Genomic DNA, 21,800 nt, shown 5'->3' with positions numbered 1-21,800 from the left:
ATACATACTACAACTCAAAAATTATTTACATCCCTATAGCTATCAACTTACACTTAAAACACAGTTTTTCACTGGAAGTCTTACATAAGCCAGATTTCCTTAGACAGGTTTTGGGGACTTACCTTCTTTCTCCAGAACAGTGACTGGCAGTTGAGACACAAGAGTGCCACCCAGCAGCAAACCCAAGCACCCACAGCTGGTGAGCACACACTTAACACTCCAGATACCCACACAACTGAATCCCTGCTCTTCCCATGTGCCACACAGCAGCAGGAAGCCATTCATGCAGCACCAAGCAATGGACACCAGCTTTAGGCAAGAGCATTCATCAGCTTTTATGAGGCTTTTTCAACATGACATGACCTACCTTGCCCTCTCTTAAATGAAGGATTACAGACAATCCACCCAAGAGTATCAGTTCTCCAATTCAACCCACTGATCAGTGGCTGCTTCAACTTCTTTTGCAAGTAACTAGTCTATCCTTTTATTTTTAAGAGCTTTTACTCTAGCTGATCTTTTTCTGCTCTGCTCTTTTCCCTGCCAAATGCCTCTCTTCCCTCAGGAATATCTTGACCACAGAAAGGCCTGAGTTAGTATTACAGAAAACTGAAAGAGCAGAAATCTCTGAGAAGTGGTAGGAATGAATAACTGGGGAAAAGCTGAGGAGGGAACTTCAACAAATTAACCATCCATGAAACAGAGATCTGCTTACCAGACTTCTTCCATCACCACTACTGTCAGGAGTCCCCAAAGATCTCCTCTATCATGCCAAGTGTCTAGCCTGCGATCTATGGCTGCACTATGAGGACATGAACAAACTGGGGAAGGGTGTCAACTGTTCTGTTGTTTTTCTCACGGATTACAAGCAATACCTACAGACCAAAATTAAAGGCCTGAACCTGAAGGTTCCTAAACACACTGGGCTACCTGTTCAGCACAATCACTGGATCAGACAGGCTCATTATCTGCCTCCCAGCAGCAACCACCTCTCCAAACTCGCAGTGGTTAGAAAAGCATCCAGAGGCTTGTGATCAGAGCAGCCCCTCAGGAGGCTGTTTCTCCACCATAAAAAGCCCAAGGACAAGTGCTGTGCTCCAATGACTGGTTCCCATGCCAAAGGGGCTAGGCTGTTCAAGGAAGTCTGAACACAAAATAGTATTTGAAACAACTGTCACATGTCAATTGGTCCCTAAGTGAAGAATACCCAAACAGACAACAACACACAGTCCATGCACACACATACAGGACAATCCATCCAATTTGGGAATTGGATCAGCCTCTTTCTCTCAACATTAACTTAACAAAACTGTGATTTGTTCTGAGAGCTACACCAACTGCTTTGCTCACTCCATTCTCCCCCTAACTGGACTATCAGTAGGGCACAGAAGGCACTCCATGCAGCCCTTCCCATTTAGTGGCAAAAATTAATCATTCCAACATGAACTGTGACCTCAAAACTCTACTCATTTACTGTCAAGGCAGGAAGTATATAATAAAAATTCTTTCCCAGCCCTGGCCTGCTCTGCTCTTTCATGCTGATCCTATGACAAGTACATAAGGGGGAAAAAAAAGAAAGTATCTTTTCACCAATTCCATTTCTGGCTCTCTGATTTCAAAGACATCCACTACAAAGAAATGGGGAAACATTCCACTGAAACTCACTTGTGCCAGAACTGTGATGAAATTCCTGTTTAAGTGAACAGCTTCATAAAGGGCCAGAAGGATTGCTTCATTTGTTCTGTGGGAAGGATACAGACAAAGGCACAGTTAGTGATCAGAATACCAGAAGCCAAGTTTTTCAGAAGCATAGCCTATCTGAAAAGTCTTTTTTTTTTTCAAATATGGAAAACTCTGCCTCTGCAATCTAGTTGTTCTTCCAACTATTAGTAGTACTAATAACAGTACTAGTAGTAGCAATCCATAAAAATAGCTATTTTTAGAGCACATCCACAAGCTTTGTTACCTTCCTGCTGAAGGTGTCCCTAGTTGCTCAGTGTTTTTCATTTAAAGCCCTCTCTTTTAAGAGCAGAGAGTCCTAAAATCACTAAAGTTCCTCATATTTATCACTTGCCCCCTTGGTTTAGAAAGTACTTTGGTGAGGTTCAGAGTGCATAAACCTTTGCTTCTCATGTGCCACCTCTGACACACCTATTATATGTCATAAATCCCTCATAAAAACCACCAGAGTTTTTTTTATAGACTTCATTACAAGCAATCCAGCTGTGTCTCCTCCTGCTTACCCTCCTCATGGAAGGGCAAATCCACAGTTTGCAGGGTGTGGTACCATTTTAGTGACAGGAGAACCTGCTCCTCTAGTTTGCTTTGTGACATTAAATAGCTTTGTGATGGAACGGATGGCACCGACCACTCCACTGTGTAAATAACATCTGTGCACTTACTGGACAGAGATCTTCTCATCAGCATCTGCTATGAACATGCTGCCCACCTATGGAAAGAGAGAGCATTGCACAGCAGGAATTTGGGAAAGCTATTAGACAGCAAGAGACAACACATGGATAAAAGCACATTTTATTTTGCTGTATTGTCACTGACCAATGCTTCATCTGTTGAATCATAAAAAAGGATTAAAAAAAAAAAAAAAAAAAAGGACTGGAGCCTGAATCCCTGACTGGATTAGTTTGCCATTTTGTAAGAGGACAACAGAGATTGTCTCCTACCAGCTTTCCCTGGGGTGAGTGCAGTTTTACCCAAGTCACTCCTGACAGAGAGCTGTCTACACTGAGCTACCCTTACCTACAGGAAATTTTTCTGTCAGTTAGATCTCAGAATACAATGAAATCTCTGACTAAAGCAAAGCCAAACTTAACAAGGGGAACAGTGGATATTCTTTACAAGGAAGAAATTCACAACTGCTTCTGAAGGGTACCCCTTCAAAAATGCAGACAGTGCCCACTGCAGAATCCAAGCTTTACTCCATTGTAAAGTGCATCCATGCTAAAGAAACAAAAGAGTAAAGAGAACCTCAAAGACTAGTGACAGACCAGACTATGTGCCCCTATGTTTTAGACTACATCACCAGAGTAGTAACTAGCTTTTAAAAACACATAGCTTTTTCAAAGGATTAAGGAGTTAAAAAAATGATTAAAAGTTTAAAGTAAGGTGATTTTTAAAATAGTCACCTAGAGTGAAGAAGATATAGGAACAGAATTTCAGCTATCAACACAAGATTAGAGGTCTCCTCCTTTGAAAGAGCTTTCCCAGCCAGACAACACACTCCTCAGAATACAACCATTTTACTTATATTTAGTTTTGATTTGTTCAATCCATCTCCACCTCCAGAACTCACACTTTTTAGAAACACTCTCCTGCTGAACTTGCATGAATGCACCTTTTTAAGAATGGAAAAACACCATTTCCTTCCTTACCATGTTAGTTAGGGCTGAGAAGAAACCAGTCTGATGCTCCTCTTCTTTATCTTTGTATTGCCTGAACAAAAAGGAATAAGGATGAAGTTTCAGGGTTAGAAATTGAACCAGGGTTACTTCACCTAAATCCCTGTGTGTTAGTCTTATTTGACAAGAATATAGGATGGAGGAAACTTCAACATTCAAGAAGTTTTTTCAAGAACTCCCAAAAGAAGAGATAAAGGGTATTAAAATATTTCTAAATTGTGTAGAGTTGAAGTGAGGCTGCTGAAAGATATGAAACTTGAACAATGCTTGTGCTGTTACAGAGGACACAATCTGGGCTAACTCGGAAGGAAAGGGGTCAACTGACTTCAGAAATTTTGTCCTGCACTGGACAAACAGTAATAAGCCACAAGAGAACAAAGAGTCAATAACCACAGAACAGTTTCATTTCATCATCCACTACAGAAAAAATCAGAGTTGGTCATCCAACTGGGTGCAGAAAGAAACCACCAGAAATGGCCAGCAGAAACCACGTGGACCTTTATGATTCATGGCCTGATCCCACTTTCCTGGAGCAATTGAAAAGACTGGAACTAGAGCAAGTGAAGTCAACAATCAAGTCGGGTACCTCAGATTTAAGCTACACTGCTTCATCTGGCACTCAAAGGGACTAGCAAAGCTCACACAGCAATCTGATCACACACAATGTAACATGCCAAGAAACCAACTCTAAATTCTTGGGAAAGGGGGAAGGACTGAGCTAAGCAAAACAGGCCATGATCTGAGACAGCTTCTGTCAGAATGAAGGAAATTGGGTGGGTGAAGGTTTTTTTTCTGCTTTAATAATTTACTCTGTTATATTCATTTAAGTGATTTGCTGATTTTGCAAGTCCACTGCATAACTATCACAGCAGGCTTTCAAAAGAATTAAAACATTTTTCTGGATATTTTGAGAATCCTACTGCACAAAAAAAAAATTTCTTGAGTTTCTTAGGTGAAATTGCTGTAAGCTTCCAATTTTTTCTAAGGCATTTTACTCTTAGGAAAGCTAACATGTTTTATGCTGCTGCTTATGAAGCAGAGGCTAAGAATATGCTACCCTTTCTGCTGACTTTCTGGCTCTTTCTTCAGCAGTAGTTACTCCTTTCCACCATTTGGAAGAGTTTACACCTCCTAACCGTCTCTGATCTGCCATGTGGACAGCCCTGGATACATTTGTTTGTTGTCAATTTGTTTGTTTGTTGTTACATTTGTTTGTTTAGCTGTTACATACAGCTAAATCAATTTTTCAACAGAGAAGTTGTCAGCAAATTATCTCTTCACTTGTGACTAAGATTTTATGCAAAGCTCATACAGAGGTAAAATCCATGACAGTAAAAACATACAATGGATATCTTCCCCCTACAGCAAGATCTGTCCTGAAGCACGTCAGCCCAGCTGGTACAGATGCACTGAGACTTGCAATGACTGCATCAACTGAAGCAAAGTACCTCAAAGAACAAGACTATTCCCTGCCTCTACAGGTGCATCAAGGCTGTCAGGTGATAAACAAGCGCTTTAACACACAAAAAAAAAAGTTTGTGAAAATGTACAGTAACTACCACATATTGAAAAACAAGACACAATTTGGTTTTACCTGTTATATTCCGATAAAGCCTGGGCAATTACAAGTCCCATTCCCTGAAAAAAAGCATTTTAAAAAAACTTCACATTAAAATCTCAAGGGAGAAAATCACACACTGAACACACATAGCAATGCTGTCCCCTCAAGATAACTGTCAAACCATGACAATAACCTAGCATGCTATGCAGAATTTCCCTTGAAGATGCTTGAACTATTAAGATGTGCTATGATACAACAACATTATAACACAAAAACCCAGACAACAAAATTGAAATTTATTTATCTAATTACTAAGTTAAACAGAATGTTTACTCTCCTTGGACCTCCAGATAGACCTCTCCCTCAAGAAGTCCCAGTAAAGCGTCAAGAAATTTAGAAAGAAGTTGGTGTCAGAGGAAGGATATCCAAAAATTTAAAACAGAGTCATAGACACTAATAACCTTTGACTTCTTGCACACAGCCTCCACCATTACAGAACTACTAACAGTTCTCACCCTTTAATTTAGCATGGAGCTTGCTTTTTACTTCATGCCTAAAGAGCAGCTTCCAAGACCAGAACTCACATAACTCAATCCGCTGTCAATTTTAATCCAGGCCTGGATAAAAAACTCAGACTGTAGCTACAACCCAAAATATATTTCAGGACTCTTGACTCAGTTACGAGCTTCTACTGAGTTACAAGAATTGACATGTGGACTGGTGAAATCAAGTGACACAGCACCGGAAATGAGATTCCCTTTGGCATGAATCATCCTGTGCCTCTTTGGCACATGACAGCAAACAGTGTACAGATAGTTCATGAATGAATAATAGATCAACTTTAGCATGTTCCTTGCCAGCTTTTTAACCACCCCCACTATTTAACTGGTGATCAAACTGTCCAAATCATGAGCTGCCTAACCTACTGCAAGAGCACAGCTAGGGCTGAGCAACCACTGCACTGGTGCTCCTTAGAGCTGCACTGTTCTGAGACCTGACTGCTACCACACACCATGCTGCCATCCATTACCCTACACTTCATGTGAAAGACTATCTCTAGCAGCACAGAGGAATCAAACCAAGTACTCACATTGAGTGTAGCCTCATCATCCACAATGGACAGCTTCACAATGTAGGGATTCACTGACTGCTCAAGGTGGGGCGAAAAAGAAGAAAGAAAAATGGTTTTAAGTTCAGCCCTCAGAGAAAATAAAAACCACTATTATGTTTCCAAGTTTACACAACCACCTGGAAAGAATCTTTGTCATACAGTCCCATAAAACAGAATACACACAAATAAGCAGAGTCACAGCACATGCAAAGACCACTAGGCCAGGGACATGTTCCCCTTATTGGCTCAGTCAGGCAGTCTCCTAATTTTACTGAGAAGAGGAGGGAGTTTCTGTCCCTCCACCAGCTCATCTGTTACTCTGGAGCAGCCATGCTGCAAGCCTGTTATCTGTGACACACACAGAGTTTTGCAGCAGGAATGGGCAGTGAAGCTGAATGCAATATTAGTGCTCTGCTATCTCTCTTCTGCAACACCCTGCAAAGATTGCTTAAAGCAGCACCCGACAACATTCTAGACTCATCTGTTGTGGGGTTAGAGAGCAGACTTTGTTTACACCACCAAGAGCTGGAAGTCTCTGGAGAATATAAATGCCTTGAATTTAGCTGAAGAAAGCACAGAGGCTTCATCTATAAATGCTAATAATTTCAGAAGCATTTCAGATTAGCAATGCACATTTTTCCCCATTTATATGTGTCAGTGCAAAACTAAAAAAGTTGATTTTGAATCAAGATGCAAGAAAAGTCTCATCTGCAGGCAGGTCATTTTGCAGGGAATTGGAGCTTGAATAATTACTGTTTTGTTAAAGAGTTGTTTTCTATTTTTTTTTAATAATTTGAGTTATGCAAGATCTTTGGGAAAAAAAAAAAAAGAAAAACACATGAACTTTCCGATTCTCCAAAGATGTGTCTGTCAGCACCTGTAGTTGTCTATACCAAGGAGAGGTAAGTGCACAAAACTGGACACGAAGGGTTGTTGCATACACTATACATTGCCAGACAAGCACACAAAGGGAAAACCCTACACTTTAACTAATTTATTTCAGCTCTAACAAAAGATACAATGCAATTCTAGCAGGTTGAACATGATGAAAACAAACTTCTGCCTAGATGTTATCAGTGAGTATGTATTCAAAAGTATGATTACTTGATTTTACGTTTTAACTTGCTATACTATCACCCATCCCTTAAAACACTGGGAAAATGATCAAATAAATACTTTTTCTCGCAGCATTTTCTTTCTCACAGTATCAATGAAAAAGTATTTTCTCTGAAATCAGGACTAGTATAAAAAAAAAAAAAGAAAATATAGCTGAAGGCTTGGATAAGTATATAGTTGGAACAACTTCTGAAAATTATTAGGATTTCAATCAGGGGCATCCCTTTAAAGGTTCCAAGTAAAGACATGTAAATCCCTAGAACAGAAATTAATAATCAAGCCAAGATCTCATCAACCTGAGTAATGACAACATGGAAAGATACTCTCCAAGGAATTTGAGAGATTACAAAATTCACATCCCAAAAATACAAAAGGACATCCTAGTGTAAAACACACCGTATTTACACTAAAACAGACACAAAATTATAGTCAGCTAATGAATTTTGAGCCTTATTAGATTTTCTTAAACAGCTGGAAACATAACCAATGGAGTTCAGACCAAAAGAGCACCTTTCAGCTGCACCACAGTTAACTAAAAAGAGAACTCCAGAGCACCTGAGGCATCAAAGTGTGCTACAATTCACTGACAACCAGACAACCACCATATTGACCCTAAGGGACAAAGAACAGCAAATGAAAGCAGCTACTCAAGGGCAGAGATTATGGCTGCATTACTGGAGGCTTGGCTCGTAGCACTGCTACAGAGGGCAGTGTTGGGCAGTTGTCACATAAAACCCTTCTGGGAGTTGCTTTCAGCCTTGCCAGAGGAGCTGCTTGAGCTGAAGTTCCCTTTGCTACACATCTGCTTCAGTTGGACTGTATGGATTGCACTTTTCAAACATCAGCACAACTTCCTTAAGTGTGCCCAGTTTCAAGACCTTTCCGAGAGAGCTCTCCAAAGCACCCAACCCCAACTCAATACTCCCCAGAAAGCCAAGGACAAGTCTCCTGCACTCACAGCACTCTACCTTACAAAGGACAGAAACTGCAGTCTACAGGGATCCGTGCCTCAGGAATGGGATTACACAGCTCTCCACTATTTGTCTGAATGTTGCAATGAGACCTCTGGTCCTCCCCGTCCGCCCCCATAAGTAACCCCACTTACAGATAATTCCCAACAGTTTTCCCTCATAGCCATGTACTGAAATCAAACTCCATGTTCCTGTTCCATGCACAGCACAGAATGCTGAAGAGAATCTGCAATTCATGATTCTGACATCATTGACAGGAATAAGAAATTGACAGGCATTACTTTGACACCAAGTGTAGTTCCTGTCCTTGCATATTCTCTAGGTCTATTCATAATTCAGAACAAGATCTATTATAAAACTAGGTAGGTTTTGAAGCCTGCTCCCTCCTAGTAATTCTGTTGAAGGGCGAGTTATTCCAGAACTCTCTTATTTGCTGCCTAATGAAGTATATTAAGATATTCCTCTCTATGAAGAAAAAAACCCTGATCATTAAAGCAGCATGCCTCATACAAAGAAAAGCCAACATTAGGTGTTGTTCTGACATCTAAAATGCTTTGGGTTTTTTTCAAGCTGATGAGTAACAGAAAAAAAAAAAAAAGGGAATATACCATAAACATAAAAAGGATGATGAATAAAGTTCCTCAAAGAGGAATCCATCAAAGAGACAGACACAGAGATAGACTTCTCTTGGAACTACTAGCTGTGATCTTTCAGTTCATTCTTTGGTCACAGCTTCATCATCTCTTCTGGGGATCTGTGCTCTTTCACTCAGCTAGTCAGGTCCTGAATCACAAATTCAGTCTGAAACCCAGGATGACTGACAGCTCATTTTACTTTGGAGATTGTGTATACCACACACACACTCACACACCGAGGTAGACATGTCTTAACAGCAACTCTTCCAAAAGGACCTTCCTCAGACTATTTCCACAAAGGAAATGCAAATTCCCTAGGTAGTTTCTTTCATACTGGCACAGAACGAGCTGTAGGAATCATACACATTTGATTATACACATACATCAGAGACAGACACAGGGAGCATAACAAGGCTGCCTTGCAAAGCTTCTCCTGCTCCGTGTTGACACCCTGATGCTACAGCATGCACTGATAGAAACTGTACTGTGTGCTGCCTTCATAATCCACAGGCCACTCTAAATTAACAGAGAGAAGTGATGTTTCTACACCTACCTCATACTTTCTGTAGTTGACCAGCAAGGCCAGAAGGACAACAGCATCATATCCATGTTCCCTGCGACTAAGAGGGCTGGACAGGATCTGGAATAAACAATCACACTGCTCTGTTCAGGCCTGCTTCAGGAAGCTTGCAGTGACTCAGAGCATAGCCATGAAATCTATGTGTAAGAGCAAAATATGTTCTATCTGAAAGAGGATATTTAGGGTGAAGGGGGTGTCAATGCCTCAAGGAAGTTCTGCACACAGAGAAGCTCATTTATCACAGAAAGGATGCACAGAGGCTTTCAGGGCATAAAGGGCAAATATATTTCACAACAGCATTGTATAGTATCTCATCATAAACTGTGCAAGCGTTTCTGGGTTTCTCCAAGGCTCAGTTCCACTGAAAAAAGTATAATTTATCCAAGAGCAGAAAAAAACATATCCACACTACCTTTTGAAAAAAATTTCTCCCGTAAAGAAATTCTGTGTGAAATTAGCCCAGAAATCTGTTCAGATTCTAACTGTGCAGAAATATCTTAAGTGAAAATACTTTAAATAGTCAGTAGTGACTAAAAACAGCAGACTAGAGTAAAGGGGATAGAATATTACAAAATATATGTACAACTTAGCTATGAATGGAAGCCAGTGCCAGTGAACTACATTGCACTGAAAAAGCTGAAAAAGCAAACACATTACTGAAAGTTCTCACTATGGAAGAGCCCCCACAGTAGAAGCAAGAACCCTTACCTGTAAAATAGCTTCAAATATGCTGTTAATCATCACATACTCCAGGATGGTGTTCTGGCTAATGTTATCTGTCACCTGAGTACAAACACAAATTTTAAAATCTCATTCGAAACCTCCACCAACACTGTAGCTGTAGCCTCTGGCACACATTGGGAACAGGAGAGTTTTGCTTCCAGATGGACACATTTATTCAGAATCTCACACTTAGCAAGTCAAGGTGTGACTAGCAATAGAGCTAGACATGAAGTAAAAGAAATCTGTCCTGCCTCCCAGCCCTCTCTCTGCCAAGAAGCACTACCCACGGACTAAGCACTCCCCCATTCCTCCACACAGTATTTTACACAGCTGCATGAATGACAACAGCCATCAGCTGCTGCAAGCTCTACACAGGAGGCAGAGAATGAAAAACAGGGCACATATGCTCCACTGAGAACCTTCCCATCATGAAAAGGGCAGTGAAGAGCTCCACCACTCTCAATTATCTCTTATCATAGTCAAAATAATTCACAGTTGATATCTCCAAAAGCTGATAAGAGTCAATTTATTACAACTTCCTCATTCTTCACATCCTCACCACTCTGGTCTACTCCACACTTTCTGTCTTTCCTCAACCCTTCTCCCTTCCTTTCCATCTCTCTGAGACTTCTTAAGTATCTTTTTCCTTAAAAAAACCTGTACCTGTGACTCTAACTGATAATTCCTCCTGCCTCTCCCCTTTAGCCCCTTTAGCTGGCACCTATCTAACAGGATGAGAAGTGTCTGCTAGTCTGCGTTGGCATCATGGTTAGATGACCATGCATATTCTGGACTGACGCTTGCTCTCATTCACCATTTCTTTCTCCTTCTTAAGCTTCCCACTGCAGCATTCTGCTCAAGTTTTGAAACAGTTCCATCCCTCAGATGTGGCTCATGTAAGCCCTTAAGTTCTTGCACAGCTGTTAATTACTTACTGTCACCAAGCAGAGAAGTAGCTTCAGACACAAGCTTTTGAGGCTTTCAGAACCTTCTGCACAGAGGAGGGAGTCCAAGCTCTCCATCAGATTCTAAAGAACAACAGTCACATTATTTAAAAGTAGTATTTTAAATTAATTGAAATCTTTTTTATACAAAGCTTTCTGGAAGATTCAAGTAGCAGAGCATGAATATAAAACCATGTTATTCCAGAATCAATAATTGAGCCATTACTACTGCTACACAGGCCATATTCATACTATTGCTTCTCCACACTATTTGTGTTAACTATAGCTTAATGACAACTGGTAGGACATCATTATAATTTTCCATGAGTTTTCTCTAGATGCAGTAGCATACCTCCAATTAACAATACATATCTAAGTTATAATTAAAAATCTCATAGGCAAACCACTTACTGTCTTCCCCAAATATACTACAGTTTGTAGAGAGAAGAAAAATTGCTACTCTTGTAGAGAGATGAAAGATACAACAAGAATTCCACTTTATCACTGGTTACTTTGTCATTTCCCAAACTCAACATCTTTACAGTGAAGAGCATCAAGTAAGTTTAAAACAGTACATGTGCTGAGTGTGAGAACACATAAAGAATACAAAGAAAAAGATGTGAGGTTCAATACTAAATGGTGGTCGCCTGTGACAGCCTTTTCTGGCTTTAAGGTTTCTCAACAACAGTGACTACACAGTGTGGAACTAAAGAAAAAGAATGTGCTGCTATATTACGAACCAACCCAGGGACCCCAAATATCTGTGCTACTGCCAGGTACAGAACTTCAGGACAACTATTTTTAGCAAGTGGCTCAAATATCTCCCCCAAAAGCTGCTGCCTGGTAGACACAGCCATTTACACTCACTGCCCTTGCAACACAGCTGCTGAGCAAACTGCTTCTCTACATTGCCAGGGCCTCACCTTCATACATAGCTCTGCCTTGTCAAAACCCACAAGCATGTTGATGATGTCAAACCCAGAAGTGGATTTGTTCTTCTGATGGACACCCCGAATTAATGCACACAAAGTCTGCAAAGGGAAAAAACAGAAGGTGAGATGTAAAGCAACACCTCCAACTCAATAGCAAAACCCACTGCATGATCCCCTCCTAGCACTGGCAGATACTGAAATTAATACCACCAGCCTGGAAGCCATACATTTTGTCTGACCTCTCCTCCAGCTCTGTCATTTCTAAAAGGGATCTTGGATGCTGAAAATGCATACAAATTGGAGAAGAATATATTTGTCCAAATTCTTCTTGTTTGAGCACAAATTTCTGTTTGGTTACCACATTGCTATACCAACTTGGACCAATAAACTGTCTTTGTCAACAAGAAGAACCCACAAAAAAAAAGTCTCCAAGTCTATCAGACAGTTTAATTACTGCTTCATTCCAAGTTCTTTAAGACACACAGGTATCAGCACACTATGCTTCCAGCAGACTCTCTAGAAAATTTATGGGCAGCAAATTACTCATTTGTCCTAAGAGACAGAAATGTCTGGGGTGACTTTTGTCATCAGGCACCTCTCAGGCCTGTGAAGAAGGGAAAAGAACAGGAATACAACCACTGCAGTTTTAGATACCAGCTTAAATTCATCAGTGAGAGGTAATTAGTTTCACAGGTAAAACTGGAGACAAAACAGACCTGATGGAATTAACAGACCTCTAGAACCACAGAAAAGCAAAATGGTACGGTAGACATCCTTTTTTTGGTCACTGTCAGAAACAGATACTGGGCTAAAAAAAAACGTTTGGTCACCATGCTGATTCTCAAAAAAAGGATTGCTTAAGTAAGTTTTGGCTTCAGGATCACTTTCCACATTAACATAGTCTGATTAAGGGAACACTCTCCCAATTCGAGCTCAGGATGTGTTACGTGGTTCCTATTTACATGCACACAGCAGAATTCCTGTGACCTGCCCTAAATTCTTCCAAGAGTCTGGATACAAGTTTAAGAATCCAGGGATGGTGTAAGCTGCCTATGTAGCTATAATTACAATTTTATTAGCACCTTTTCAAACTAATTCTAAAAATACCAATAAAACAATGCAAGATTGTGCATCAGAGATGGAAATATTCTGTTTTAAATCAACTTTTCCCGGCTCACTGCTGGTCCAAAGTCTCCAACAGATGACTTCTTCAAACCTGAATTTCATATCCTGTACTCCTAAATCTGAAATGCATTCTTCATACTCCTAAAACAAATGCATTCACCAAACTGTGGGAATCAGCTTGTGAACTAGTAACATCAAATATCAGGACTGAGGGGAGTCTCCCACACAAGATATGGAACAGCAGAGCTTTGGTAAGGAACAACCTGCATAAAAATGGCTATGAAGTCTGAGTGATAATTCTTCACAGCTTCCAATTAGGAAGTGTCCAGCTGAGGCAATTTCCTGTGTAAATTTCACACTAACTTCTCCAGAGCTTGCTTTCTTTTTTGACCTATATGGAAATTGAAAAAGGCAGCTGAAATAAGGGAGAAGAGGTGAAAGTAAAACACAAAGCTACACAGCCTAAGGACTTTTGAGACCCCCAAACTGACAGCCTGCAATGTGAACAAGCCCCTTTGTTTCCTCACTGCCATCCACTTCATCGTCCATCAGATCCTCTTGAATTCTGAAACCACCTATTGCTGTGCCAAGAGTAAAGAGACTATGAATGTTTGGAACTGCTACAGACAACAAGTAGCAACTGCTCTGCAGACATCACTTCTAAGTGACAAAGAAACGAGCACAAGGTGTTCCATACCGGTAACAAACACATGGCCCCATCAGGAGGACAGCATTCCCTGTCTCCCAGCGTGGTACCTGTAATGCATTCACCACTCTGATTGGGTGCTCCTCACCCAGGGCCTGGATGCAGTGCTGAAACAAGCAGTTGATGTTATCTTTTATCTTCATTAATTCTTCCCCATCCAGAGCCTCCAGCTTGCCTTCTAGATACTCCAGGTTGACCTGTCAGGTTAAGAAGCAGTTCATGCACATTATACCATCACCAGCATCTTAGAAACAGAAGTCCTTGCACTGACTGTCTGCCACTTTGTAGGCAGAACAGCAACAGGACTTCAAATTCTGTTACCTTCATGAGAAATAGTTCCTCCCAAAACCTAGGGTTGCATTTACTGGGGTCCTCTGTCTGTAAGGAAAAGAAACAGGCATGAGGGCAAAGAAATCATTCAGGCAGAATTTAAATTTAATCATGGGTAGCTCAGAGTCAGCACCACCTGCCAGATGACCAAGAGGTCTCAAGGTGCAGAATTCTGGATACAGAGATTTCCAAAAAAAAGAAGGACCAAGAGACACCGCTCTCAACTGGGATGCCTCTGTTTATTTTCTGAATTGTTATTTGAGAAATACTGGGAAAGCATGACTTCCCATAGATGGTATGGTTCTGGTAGGCAACAGGAGACAAGAGACATTTTGGAAGAGAGCAGAATACAGACTTCTGCACAATAGTAGGAGAGCCTGGAGCATGTGCCTACACTGTGCAGGTCTTACCTTGAGGAAATAAATCCACTGGAAAAAAGCCCTCAGCATAAACTAAACCAAGAACATTAAACACAACATTTTAGAAAAAAGAGATGCTCAACTCCTTACCGTGAAAATTTCATCATACATCAACACCACTTTCTCTTTTAATGGCTTCTTGGAGGCTGAAGATTTCCGGAGCAGCCCACCTTTTTTCTCTGTTTGGGCCATGCTGTATACCCTGAAGATAAGAACAGACAAAAAAGCTCAGAAAATCTGAACTTTTCTTCAAGGCATATCTGGCCTGCCTTAACCATGAAAGATTTTTTTCAGTGCACTGAAACACTAACAGTTTCTCACAGGCTGTAAGTAGGGGCATTTATAACTACACCAGATAATAAATCAGATCAAAGGACCCATCTAGTTCTACACCACATTTCAAAGACATGCAGAAGTCCACACACAGTCATAAGCAGAATAAGCTCCTTATGGATAAATTTTAATTCTTCTCTATTAGAAATTCATTCATTATCCAGACCAATGGAGTTTACATCTAGAAAAGTATGTATTTTTTAATCTCACTGAAGGAATTGTGATACTTGATATCAAATAGGTACCCAGTCTTTTTTGATGCTGGTCAAGCCTCAAAGGCATCTGGTGACAAGAAGCTCTTGAAACTATTTGGAAGTATTCTCGTATCTGTTTAATTTGCTGCCTACCAAAGCACTTCAAATTCTGCTTTTTGTACTTTGAGGTGGATCCAAAACAAGGAAAGCCTCCATAAAACACTTCTGCCACCCTTGGCACTCCTATCTGGGCCAGCTGCTCTGCAAATCAAGCCAGAGAGTAACCTCAGCCTCAAAAGCATCCCATGTGGTTCAGTTTTGGGAGGACGATGCAAGAGAGAGGACAAGCTCTACAGAGATTTTTTTTTTAAACCAAATTAATTTCATGATCCATTTTACAGCAAAGCGTTTTCTAAAAACACAAATAAATTTTATTATCATTAATAGGTGTCTTACTGATTATACTACTAAAAAAAAAAGGAGTATCCTTATTACAAAATGAGCCATTACACAAAGTAATGTGGTCCTGAGCCTTCTGTGAGAGACAACCCACTCCAGGGGCTGAGTCAGAACACACAACCTGCCACATATTCTCAACCTCATGTATGATGCTACCAAGTGCAGCACTACTCTGACCTCGCAAATACACATTTATCTGCAATCACAGATTTTCCTGGCAAGCATCACAGCTTTAGCACTGTTCTAACCTCCTCCCTCACTGCAGCATGTCAGAAGTACTTAGCAGAAAGGGAATGCCATACCTCCTCATACCCCTGAGCTCCTAGACTTTCTCCCATATCTCCAAAGGTAATTACACACATGGCAACAGCATCCCACACACAGAGGCTTGACTTAAGTCATGTTCCCTAAAAGCATGGGCAGGCTCTTGTGGTAGCTGCACTCGCCATGATAAATTATGCAGAGAGGTCAGTTCACCATGCAAATCCAGGACCCCAGAGCTTTCTGAGCTGGCAGCCGTGGAGATAGCTTTGGATGTAGCCTCAATTCCAGACTGCCTGAACCCCCTCCCACAGGTTTGATTCTGTCTTTCCCTCAAAGAGCAAGATCCATCAACTACTGAATACCAGTTCCAGATCTCCCTTACATTCTTTCCATTGCAGACAATTTTTAGCTGACTTACAACTATGTTCTCAACTAGGATTCTCAGGCTTCCAGAGTCAGTTATTCAAACATCCATTCCTTTAGCCATAAATCTTGGTTCTAAGTGGCAGAAAAACATTTTCAGGCCTGGAAAAACAATTCTGCTGCAAAAGACCCTGCCCCAGGTGCAAAGGGAAGGATCTTTGCCGGGATGGGAAAGGGTAGGACAGAGAGCAGTAGATCTCACACCTGAAAAGCTAACATTTACATAGGCAGAGAGGTGTTGTCTTCCCACTAGAAAGGGAACCAGCTGGCTGGTTATGGGCTGGGGTGAGAATGGAAAGAGCTCTGAGACACCCTGACAGAAGAAAGGTTAGCAACAACTGCACCATAACCTTCTGTAAAGACCAAAATTATTCCCGTAGCCTGGTAGGTCTCTGTATCAAACTAAGATGGAAGAAGGTTTCCAACTAACAAAAAAAAAAAGAAAACATTATTCCAATCATCTTGATAGCTTCTCTTTTACAGACTTCGCATTATTTTTAAACTGTCAAGGGAAATAAGACATTATTCTAATTAGAAACAACTGGAAACACTGAGAAATCTATTAAAAACCAAACCAAGAATGATGTCACTTTTAGCCTAGGAATACAAATCTTGGGTTAGACTGCACAAAACTATTTTCCTACTAGAATTGTAAGTTTCTGGACCTAAAACAGCTGCCAGCCCCAGCATACAAACACATCCATCAGTGTGCTTCTAATTGAATTAAAGAATCCCAATGTCAAAACTAATAAACTAACTCCCAGTGCTTCTAGGTCAGCGTTCTCACATCAAATGTGTATGTGAATGGGAGGGGATCAATAAACTCTGCTTAGTCCCTGAATTTTCAGAGCTGTATTTTAACCCTTCTCCTACATTTCCAGAAAGACAGAAAAATATAAATACATCAAGATACAAAGGGTGAGCACAAGAAGGATCACATGATCATGTGAAAATTCTAGTCTGTGTCGAAATGGGTCTTAGGATTCACATTCTCTCAACCAAAGCTGCACAGAGCATATACAAAGACAACTGCTAGAGGCAAGGATTAAATAATGTTCTTGTTTGTAATTTGCTATTCTACAAATGAGCATATGAAGGAGCAAAGAGAGAAACGTCAACCATGCCTCTCATGCCAACGCTTTATCAGGCTGTGTTTGTTTCATGACCTATGATGATCAGGTCATGCAAATGGTTTTTTCTTTTCACTTTATGCAATTACATTTTCTAGATGTCATAACGACAAACAGAAAACTGCATTTTGCTAATGGATACCTTCTACACAGCTGCAGAAAACGACAGTTAAATGTACAAAACCTTTATAAATAAGTTTCAGAGGTGTCAAATTATCATGATGCCCTGACAGCTTATGAAAATAACAACCCTGATGATAATTAACAATTTCCCTTTAAACACCACATTTAAAAGGCATGGGTGCATTTTCCACATTTTAGGTTCAAATGGATAATTTTCTGTCAATAGGTCATTCCCATTAACACATGCTGCTAAGTGAATCCTGCTGTATTCACGGACTGCACAGGAGAACTGCCCCTCAGGGACACGAGAAGCACACACATGGGGATTTTTAGAACAACAAATTCTTTGCTGTGCAGCAGAAGATCCAAGATGCTTCATGTGGAACTAAAAGACAACTTGAAAGAGCACAAGTCTTAGCAGCTCAAAGGCAGGAAGACAAAAGCCATGGCAGACACGAGTTCAGGCAGACTCTTGCTTTATCTCTCATCAACCCCAGAATCAGATGATCCAGTCAGGAAGAGATGAGCACATCCAACCATGCACCTCCTTTCTGTTTCATTCCAGAACTCATAGCAGAGACTTCAACCAGACATATGACATTTCAATGAACATAGCTCTGTTAGCTTTTTGTTAGAGTAGCCACAGGGAAAATGAACCTGGTATTTTGAGTTTGAGATTTACTCAGACTGGTGCATACTGAGAACTGCTACACAATGCTCCACATTGTCACTCAGCTCCTGTACAGACTTGTTAGTATTCCATAGAACATCTTTTAACAGCAAAAATACTGTCAAGAGGATAACACTAATGCACATCTACACCATAATGACATCAGGATCCAAAACTTGCAACTTGTGTAATCTTGCATGCAGCCCATCAAGCACAGCACTTTGCATTCAATTGCATTGTCTAACAAACCTGAAAGTTTTCGAGATTATAAATGCACATACACAACCCCCACATGCAACCAAACATGAATAAGTGTATTTTTTCCAGTGTGGACCCCTCACAAAACACGCTGCAACACTTCTTGGCTAGACAAATGAATACAGATGCAAACTTGTATTTCCACATGCGACTGACTTGGCAAACCATGTATTCACTATCTAGAAAATTCTGTGCAAATGATGTGATCTGTATTAGTTTGTTAATGTCAAAGCCTTGAACCCTAATCAATTTTATAAAGACTCTGAATAAGTACTAAGATATTTTTGCTTTTAGAATCCAATGTCCCTTGACTTGCCAGAGCTACTAAGATTGGACTCACCTGTTCAAACATTTCAAAGCCTCCTCCCTCCCTGAGTGTATGCACCTGGGACTCAGTGTGATTATGCTTTGCCTTTCAAGGTGTTCTGCAGGTACACCACTCAGGGGTAAAGGAAATTTGTTCAAAAACTGCCTCCATCATGCAAGAGAGGGAGATAAACCCCCTAAAGTCTAAAAGTTAACTCACAGCTTCTAAAGCAATGTGCTACAAGATAAGCACACATTAAATTCTTCAGTGAAGTACTAGGAAAAACTTGCACTTAATCCATGTGACGAATCTGCAGAGTAAATACTGGACATGAACAACAGGCAGTTACCACACAGGTCCCAACACCCGTCCACCACTGGAAGACAACCTGCACTCAGCACAAGAATTTATGAATCCCAGTGCACAGAGAGTCCCTGGAACCAGTTCCAGCTCCTCTGTCAAAATCCCCAGGAACACCCATCAGCAGCCCAGCAGACCACTACTGAAAACAAAGAGAGCAAGAACACACAGGGCTTTTGTCAAAGCTTTAGAAACCATCATGGCCAAATTTCTGCCATAAGCCTTTTTATAGCTTATCCTCCACAAACTCTTGCATTGACAGTTACAGATTGTGCAAGTACATCCACACTGCTTTTATATTCCATCCATTGTTTACAACTTCATTTGTATATTCTTCATTGGAATAAAATTGCTCAAGCTGTGCTTTGCTCTACAACTGTAAGGTGCTCAACCCAAGGGAAACAGTAACACAGCATGCAAGCTTTGGATCCATGCTGCAGAATTTCCAGGTGCCTTCAGGCAGTATGTAATGAGAAACATATTCTGAAGGCGTGCTGATGACAAAAAACCCATTAAGATCCTACTTTTTCTGGAGGACAAAGCAACAACCCCCAGCACAGCCACAGTATATATATTTTAACTAGAAATACCTTCCATCCCACTCAGAGCAGTCTATCTGCTTCTACACAGTACAATCTAAAGTTACACCACTTCTGACCTATTTTTTACCCCTCAAAAAATGAGAAAAGTAGCTTCCTAATGCAAATACAGCCACATGCTACCTCTCACATTGCACCTGCTTTAGCAATGACATAAAAGAGTAACAGTTGAGCTACAATTTTAAAACTTCATGCATAACTGCATTTAATTTCTATATGTCCAGTTAAAATAACACCCAATCCATCACACTACCAACTAGCTACACTTCTTCCTGTCAAGTCATCCAGACAAATGCTGCATGTTTCCACCAGCACCTATTCACACCGTTTTCATACAAGGTAATTTTCTTCATTTCACCACATTTTCTCTCTGTATTCCTCGCTACCACAACCAGTTCTCTCATGTCAGAAAATGACTTTGGGTTTTCACTTTTCAAGCCCTTTAGAATCCATTCCACATAGTTTATTGTGAAATATTCAGTACTGCCTTTACACTCCCACCTAAAAGCTCGTGTCACCTGCAGACTTTTAAAATACCTTCCTTCTGAAGAAAAACACTAAACACTCTCCCTGTAATGTTCCCCTGCCCTCTTCCCATGGCTTCAGCTGGTGGTGTGGACTCAAGGCCCATGCTGAATACAGTGCAGCTGCATGACCTCAGCTCTGACTTCTGAGGTAGCTGCTATGTTCTAAGAAGCTGCACAGTAAACTCACGCCATGATAAAAAAGGTGGAGCTGCAGAGGGGGTAATATTTTGGAGATACAGACCAACAGCAGCACAAGTACTCAGGAATTAAAACGCAAACATGAAAAGGTGTAAGTTCAAAAAACAAACAAATCAAAAATAGGGAGTCAGAATATAGCAACTCAGCAACTCTGAGCAGCAGAAGCTGACCCTTCCCCTCCTAAGGGATGTCTGCATGGCTGCCTGGTGTCTTAGCTGGGGGAGGGTGCAGATGAACGCTTAGCCCAGCAGCCCATTAAAGCCTCGCTGTTCCTTTTCTGCATGCTAGCCAATAACTGTTTAACTTTTTTGCACTGTATGTATTGTGCCCACAGTATCTCTGCACACAGCGAAAGTGCCATAAACGACACAGTGGATCAACCTATTATTACTGGAAAGCCGAACTGTTGTCCTTTCCTCCCCTCGAAATTCCTCTTCTACACTTTTGTCACATGTGCTACTAGAGCTCAAACAGCTGGCGAACTGCAGTCACCATCTAACGCAATGATTCAAATTATCTCCTCGCTTTGCATATTCCACCCACCCGCTCACCCTAATTGGCTCTCACCATACATTCGGGTTACAGTCTGCGCTGATGAACAAACTTTGTTACAGCGACATACGCAACAGGGCTCGACCGAGGCCGCAGCTTGCTCATGCAGCAAGTGCCTCTGCCTTCGGCATAATAAACGCCGCGAGCTCCCGCTGCTGCTGTTCCCTTGCTGTGCCCGTGCAAGTGTTCGGAGCAGGGTGGGGTGAACCAGACAGCCGCAATGACCAGCGAACGCTCCTTCTTCTCCTGGGAGTTATCCCGAGCGCAACCCACCGGCAGCCGGGCACGGCGCGGCCCACGAGCAGCCGAAGGGCTGGGCTGCGGCAGGCCCCGAGGAGGCCTCGGGACCGGCACCCGGGGCACGCTCCGCTGCACCGCGGCGTTACCGGCGGGCGAGGAGGAGCACCTCCCGCTGCACGGGCTGCGCGCGGCCGCTCCCGCCGCTAGCCGGGCTGGGCAGCCAGCGGCCCTGGAACGGGGTGCCGGTGTCCGGCGAGGCCCCTCGCGGCGGGGAGCGCGCCCGCCCCGCGGAGCCGCCGGTGCGGCGGAGCCCCCGGCGCCGGAGGGGCAGCGGGGGCGCGCCCGGCCCCGCGGGCGGGGTCCCGCGTCCCCCCCGCCGCTCCCGCACTCACCTGCGGGCAGCCGCTCCCCGCACACCGCGCAGGCGCCGCGCGTGCGCCCGCCCGCTCCCCGCGCGGCCGCGGCTCCCGCAGGCGGGGCGGGCGGGGAAGGCTCCTCCCCGGGCCGGCCGGAGCTCGGCGCGCCCCGCGGGTCTGACACACGCACGTACACGCGCACCCCGGGAACAAATGGCCCCGCCGTCTGCGGGAACACTGG

The 21,800-nt window shown here is 42.1% G+C and overlaps 1 protein-coding gene across 2 annotated transcripts in view; it reads right to left on the bottom strand.

Annotated features, from left to right (window-relative positions):
* Positions 1-21,634, bottom strand: part of ARMH3 (armadillo like helical domain containing 3) — a 123,245-nt gene extending 101,611 nt beyond the window's left edge. Inside the window, exons 1-13 of one of the 2 annotated variants that reach the window (XM_021536380.3) lie at positions 21,596-21,634; positions 14,657-14,768; positions 14,139-14,195; positions 13,868-14,014; positions 11,978-12,085; positions 11,046-11,138; positions 10,096-10,170; positions 9,361-9,447; positions 6,065-6,121; positions 5,008-5,051; positions 3,387-3,447; positions 2,400-2,446; positions 1,663-1,738 (exon numbers count right to left, since the gene is read on the bottom strand). In XM_021536380.3, the coding sequence (XP_021392055.1) occupies positions 1,663-1,738; positions 2,400-2,446; positions 3,387-3,447; positions 5,008-5,051; positions 6,065-6,121; positions 9,361-9,447; positions 10,096-10,170; positions 11,046-11,138; positions 11,978-12,085; positions 13,868-14,014; positions 14,139-14,195; positions 14,657-14,758 (954 nt within the window). In that variant the 5' untranslated portion in view covers positions 14,759-14,768; positions 21,596-21,634. Of the gene's footprint in view, positions 1-1,662; positions 1,739-2,399; positions 2,447-3,386; positions 3,448-5,007; positions 5,052-6,064; positions 6,122-9,360; positions 9,448-10,095; positions 10,171-11,045; positions 11,139-11,977; positions 12,086-13,867; positions 14,015-14,138; positions 14,196-14,656; positions 14,769-20,978; positions 21,118-21,595 lie in introns of those variants that run through there. The other variant, XM_021536381.4, reaches the window with a different exon arrangement.
* Positions 21,635-21,800: the final 166 nt, after the last annotated feature.

This window comes from Lonchura striata, chromosome 6 (genome assembly GCF_050655825.1).
Source record: "Lonchura striata isolate lonStrDom1 chromosome 6, ASM5065582v1, whole genome shotgun sequence".
NCBI lineage: Eukaryota > Metazoa > Chordata > Aves > Passeriformes > Estrildidae > Lonchura > Lonchura striata.
The sequence above is the reverse complement of the archived record's forward strand: the minus strand, read 5'-3'. Positions and strand labels throughout refer to the sequence as shown.